Source organism: Fringilla coelebs (assembly GCF_963513975.1).
Source record: "Fringilla coelebs genome assembly, chromosome: 2".
Lineage (NCBI taxonomy): Eukaryota > Metazoa > Chordata > Aves > Passeriformes > Fringillidae > Fringilla > Fringilla coelebs.
In genome coordinates, this window is record NC_140029.1 from 24453659 (window position 1) to 24459658 (window position 6000).

Below are 6000 nucleotides of genomic sequence, written 5' to 3' on the forward strand. Positions count from 1 at the left end.
CTGAGGTGCAATACTGAAAAGAATCTACCAATAATAAATCTCTGTTTGTCAGACTGTGTAATGAGTCCTTTAGTCATAGGCTGATGATTAAGACTCTGTTGCATTTGACACACAGAGAATGTAAGTTCTTTGCTTATGAATGTTGCAAAACATCCTCTAAATTTATAGTGTTTGATCTTTTAATGCAGAATGAATTTCTTGAAATTCTAGAGCTAAATCTCTAAATAACTCAAAGTTAATTTTAAATGTGCCAGTTAATCACTTTATCTGGCACACTTTTTGGTCACAAATTTTTTAAAATATGAAACCTTTTACTTTCTATAATTAAAAAATTGCTGAATTTTTAACTTGCATATTAAATAGTCTGTCATTAAAATAATTTATTGACCCACCTTATAGCAACTCATCTTGATTCTAAGACAAAGTTGAAATCCAATATGTCTTCTTTAGGCTGTAAAGTGAAATCTAGGCAAAACTTACAAGCCTAAATCCAAAAGGCAGTTCAGAAACTCATTCCCCAAAGACTATGCAAGACTCAAACATGTATAGTCAAAATTGTGCTCTAAGACTTTCATGACTGCCAGCATATAACCAAAGTGCTCTGTCTCCAGTGGTTTTTTGTGCATTAGAACCACAAAGGACTCTCTCTGAAGGATTTACTTTAGCACAAAGCGCAGGAGTCAGGGTCCTGCTCTGCACTCAGAGTCCACCCCTTGTAGTTGCAGTGTCCTCTCAGCATATGGGAACTTGGTATCTTCCTTAACCTGAAAGAACTGTGGTAGGTTGACCCTGGCTGAACACCAAGTGCCCACCAAGCTGCTCTATCACCCCCCCTACAACAGGACAAGGGGAAAAAAACAAGACAGAAAAAATTCGTGGGTCAAGATATAGGCAGTTTACTAAAGCAAAAGTGAGGGTTGTGCATGTGCAAGCAGCAAAGGAAGAAGAAAACAGAAAGTTTTTATTCTCTATTTCTGATCAGCAAGCAATGTCTGGCCACTTCCTGAGAAGCAGGGCTTCAGCATATGTGGAAGTTGTTCTGGAAAGCAAACTTTGTAAATAATTAATGTCCCCCTTCCCCATCCTTTTTCTTTTAAGTGTGCAGATCTTATATGGTATTAAATATCCCTTTGGTCATTTTTTGGGTAGGCTGGCCTAGTTGTGTCCCCTTCCCAAAAGGCTGCCCACCCCCAGATCAGGTGGGAATGTTGGAGACAGCACTGAGGCTGTGCCAGTGCTACTCAGCAGCAGCCAAAACACTGCAGTGTTATCAGCTCTCTTCTAACTCCCAATGCAAAGAGGAAAATGATTTTCATCTCAGCTAGGACTGACACAGAGAAGCTGAATACATATCTTCTATTTTTTCCAATATGCTCTAACTTCTAGAGAATGATGAAACTCCTTCCATCTATCTTGTGATGGAACTGAGTCTATGGTGTTCTGTCACCAATCAAAATCCCTGATGCCAGTAAGAGAGAATTTGATTTTGCAGCCTGAGAGTTTTGGCTGTGAAGTGGAAGGAATGAGTCCTGAAAGTTCCTCCCTGGACTGCTCATGACAAATTTATTTTGTCCATCTTGCCATATTTTGCAGTAGAAAATATGGATCTGTTTTAAATCCTTCAATCCATCTCAGTTTCCAGTTAATAGCTGTGGTTCCCAGAAAAGTTGTTCTTTTGTGTGTGACTTTGACACTTTAGCTTTTCTTGTTTGCTCATAAAGAACTCTGGATACTGAACACAGGGATGGTGTTTCCACCCAATGGCAGAGCTATTAAATGCCAGTGTGTGTTTTGTGTGTCTAACCCAAATTCTGTGTTTACCATGGCTGACTGACCGTTGACTTTCAGTACGAAAATCCTGGTTTACAGTTGTTGTTGCTGATACAGGTGGTGGAAGTTGTTTGTTTAGTGTCCATTAAAAGATCCCTAGTCTTAAAGTAATTAATTCCTATGCACATCATTCACCCTTCACAAAATACCTGCTCAGGATATAGAATAATAATGAAGAAACATAGCTTACCGTTTTACGATGTGCTTCATGTAAAATTATTCAGCCAACCTTTTCTATAATGAATATGTATAGTAGATATTTAGCTCGTCACAGGTCTAATCATAAATGGAAAAGAGAAAAGATATCATGTTATTCAAATAGATCTAATTAAAATTGGTTCATTTGGAGCTCTGCCACTTCTTATGCATTTTTCCCCATTTCATTTTGACTGCAGTTTCATCTCATGTCCTTCATCCAGGCTGTTTTCCAGTTTATTTACCAGATCAGTTTCACAGTGAATAAATGTTTGAGATATTTTTCCATCCTTGTTTTAGAAAATGAGATAAAATATGTACACTTATTTGTGAACTGGACCAACTTTTTTCCACTAAGCACTAGAAAATGTGCTCTAACTGATAACCTAATATTAATTTAAAGCTTACATAAACAGGGACAATATAATAAAGCTTCTTCAATGCCTATAAGCTATAAACAGAATGCATTTGTCAATTCCATGCCCAGGCAAAATATACTCACTGCTCACCTGCACCTATGTGCCTTTATGTTCCTTGGAATGGCACTAGCACTGTCTCTTTTCAAATACTCTGTCCATCTCTCAATCTGAAAATTCTTCCAGACTTCATTAGTCATGCTATCAAACTTTTGTCACCAGAGCATATCCAATTACACAGTTTAAAAATATCTATTTTTTTTAAACTATATTTATCCTCCAGGATTCAGGCATGTCTTTGACAAATTACTTCTGAAACTCTTTCATGTGTAACTCTCGTGATGACAACCTAACAAAGCTTGGTTTTTGTGTGTTCCAGCTCCTCTCTGAGAAACATGCCTAGTGCAGATTCATGAAATGTCTAAAATTTAGGGAACAAATAAGGTGTCCAAATTGAGAAGACTGCATTCCAATCTATGTGTGCTCTAAAGTGGATTATGCTCAGAATTTAAACCCACAAAAAACTACAGAAAATGGCCAGGACTGGGTAAGCCGTGGTGACTCACAAACCATCCAGCTGTTCTATAGGATAAAGCCACCTGGCCTGTCTTTCTTGATGCATTGTTTCCAAGTGCAAACTTTTGTCTTCTAATCTTCTATAATTACCACTGTAAAATAGGTCGTGTGTTTTGTCTCTGATGTCCCTCTAGCAATAAATGTGAAACATTCCATTTTTATCTGACTTGCTGAGATGCCCTGTTGTGTTTTGTGTAAATATAAAAGCAAAGAGGTTTTCAATTTTATAGTGATATGCAATTGAGATACACTTTAATTAAGTCTTTCAAACATTTTCATTTTTTCTTCTTTTTAAAAAAAAGTCAGAATTTTAAACTATTTTTCATTATACCTGTCATTAAGACAGGTATATTATATATTAATGCATTTCTCTTTGAAGTATCAACCAACCAGAAATTAAGCAAATTCCCTGTACATATTCAGGCACATCCATGTAAGGGCTCATTCCTTCTCTGACACCATGTGCATGTGAAAGGTCTGACTTGCACAGGACACATTTGAAATAGCAGTGTAAAGCCTGGATATCCTCTGTGCCCAGCCACTTACTATTCCATGAGGGAAGAGCAGGAGCCACAGGAAGAGCCCACAGGTAGTTCTTCTGCCCCAGGAACCTCATTGTCTATCAGTGAAAAAAATGCCCTTTGTGTCACTCAGCTTTCCTTGCAACTGGAACTAATCATGTGTGGGGTGTCTCATGAGCACTGCACATAATTTCCTTTTTCAGAACTCACATGCAGCCATCCCTCATTATGACAAGTAGAAATGCAGCCTCAGGCCATTGTGTGAGGTGAAATGTGGACATTTTAGTCATGCCACAGGTGCCTCTTACAGGTGCTCCTGTGGGGCTCTCAAGAAAGAAGGTAACAGGATAAGGGTTGTGGACTATTAGATGTTATGATGGATTTGTTTCATATTTTCTAGTTAAGCCTCTCTTGCTACAGAATGCTCCCAAGACAATAGATCTCAATCCTTGCTCTAGGGGCTGCTGTACTGTGTAGGTGTCAAGGAAGTCTTAAAGGATGGTGGGATGGACCTCATTGCTTCATGGACTTGTGCTGCCATGAGGGCTTCAGACTGACTTGAACAAAAGAAATAATCACTGCAATAGAAGAGTTAAATGTAAGGGAGCAGTTTCTTCTAAGTGGATTGTGACTCTAGTACAGAACTGTGAGTACTTCAGCATGAATTCATAAGTGGATTCCAGCCAACTGAAACCTCAGTTAAAGTTGTTCATGTATACTCTGGAGGAAGACAGGGACTGGCCCTGATGCTGAGGATAACGCCTGTCTCAGACAAGACGCTTTACCAATTCTAATATGCAACAAAGGTTATGGTTTCTTGCTTATGGCTATTTGGGTATTTGCATTTAGAGGAAGAACCTTGCTACCCCTGCAACAGCTGTAGGCAGTCTACTTTGTGTGTTTTAGAGAATTGTGTTCATGTACCCTTTAATGAAACAGGGAAGTTTTTTTCTGTTTGTTTCATTTTTGGCAGTTGCTTCATACAACTTCAGAGACTGTGACTTCAGACTCTGTGATTTTCAGCCATGAGATTGCAATAAAGTAATTCTAAATCACTAATGTTCTTTATTTTCAGGGTAAAAAATTAAAACCTTTTTGGAGGACAAGTTTGCTTCAAATTATTCACGTGCTTACTTGATCTGTTTTCTTTATCCACTTTTATTATTATTGTTACTGTTATTATTGTTACTGTTATTATTGTTTTCTTCTCTCAGGTAATTCATCAGCTTAGGCTTTCCGAAAATGAGAGTGTGGCTCTACAAGAGCTTCTAGATTGGAGGAGAAAGCTGTGTGAAGAGAGAGAAGACTGGCAGCAAATATTGCACAATACTGAGCAAAGAATCTCAGCCCCACCTCCACCCCCTTGCAAGAAGCCGACGCTGCTGAAGAAGGTAGAAGATACCTCCTGCAACAGACTCTCTTCAGGCATATGGGACACCACCATATGATTCAGATGTGTGTTTGCAGACTGCTAGAAATGGAACCATCAAATGACTTCAATCTGCACAATCAGCAAGTTTCCTTCCCTTCACAACACGTGCAGGGGTTTTTTACAAGCACTAATTCAATAGCACAGGATGGAGGAGTTGTTTAGATCTGTCACGTGTGTGTGTGTGTGTGTACATGTGCATGTTTGTTCTTTTCATATATATACATGTATACATATATGTGTGCACCAGCAAGTATATATATATGTATGCATGTGTATATATGTATGGAGACAAACTGCACTATAAGTACTTAGCTTAAAAGTACAAAACAGTCACTCAGAGTTTTCCCATGGACAATGAAGAAAATATGTTAAGCAAATGATGATGGGGAGAAGTGACTGACAGACATTTTGGATAGATCGGCAAAGTCTGTGTGCACACTGTACAGCTGTTTTATACAGTACAAAAATGTTTCTTGTTCCCTAATGAATGGGTTTATTATCTTACATGTATACATATATATATATATATGTATATATATATAATTCTTTGTAGATGTCTGTGTTCCATGGAGATTTACATGTTTATTTCTGGTGTTTTATAACTTCATGCAATTGGTGCTGTCGTTCTTTCTTCAAAATACAGGTAATAAATTCAGTACTTGCATTTTTTTTTTATAGATTATCTTTAACAACGTACCAAACAGTTTCAACACTGTGTTATTTTTTTCAGAACTGGCAATATCCTTTGTAAAATCCAATCCTGAAATTCTTGCAAAGCTCCTATGTGCAGGAGTGATTTGGTGCTGTTCACAGTCATGAATTAGAGACCGTTGCTTCTTTTTGATGGACCTGCATATCTGAATGTGTGAACTGTGAATTTGAAATTACATCTCAAATCTTATTTCATTCTGGGTTATGTAAAATAATGAGGCATTCATTTAGATTATAAGTGTGGTTTGAAATTCATAACTGATTATGCATAAGGTCAGGTGTCAGTGGAAAGATACATAGTGGTAATGAGGTATGAAAA

The 6000-nt window shown here is 37.7% G+C and overlaps 1 protein-coding gene across 1 annotated transcript in view; it reads left to right on the forward strand.

Moving 5' to 3' along the window:
• The window catches only part of MYO16 (myosin XVI), a gene marked incomplete at both ends in the record, with an annotated part of 272441 nt that extends 267455 nt beyond the window's left edge, over positions 1-4986 (forward strand). Inside the window, 1 exon segment of the mRNA XM_084226992.1 lies at positions 4753-4986. Within this exon segment, the coding sequence (XP_084083118.1) occupies positions 4753-4986 (234 nt within the window).
• Positions 4987-6000: the final 1014 nt, after the last annotated feature.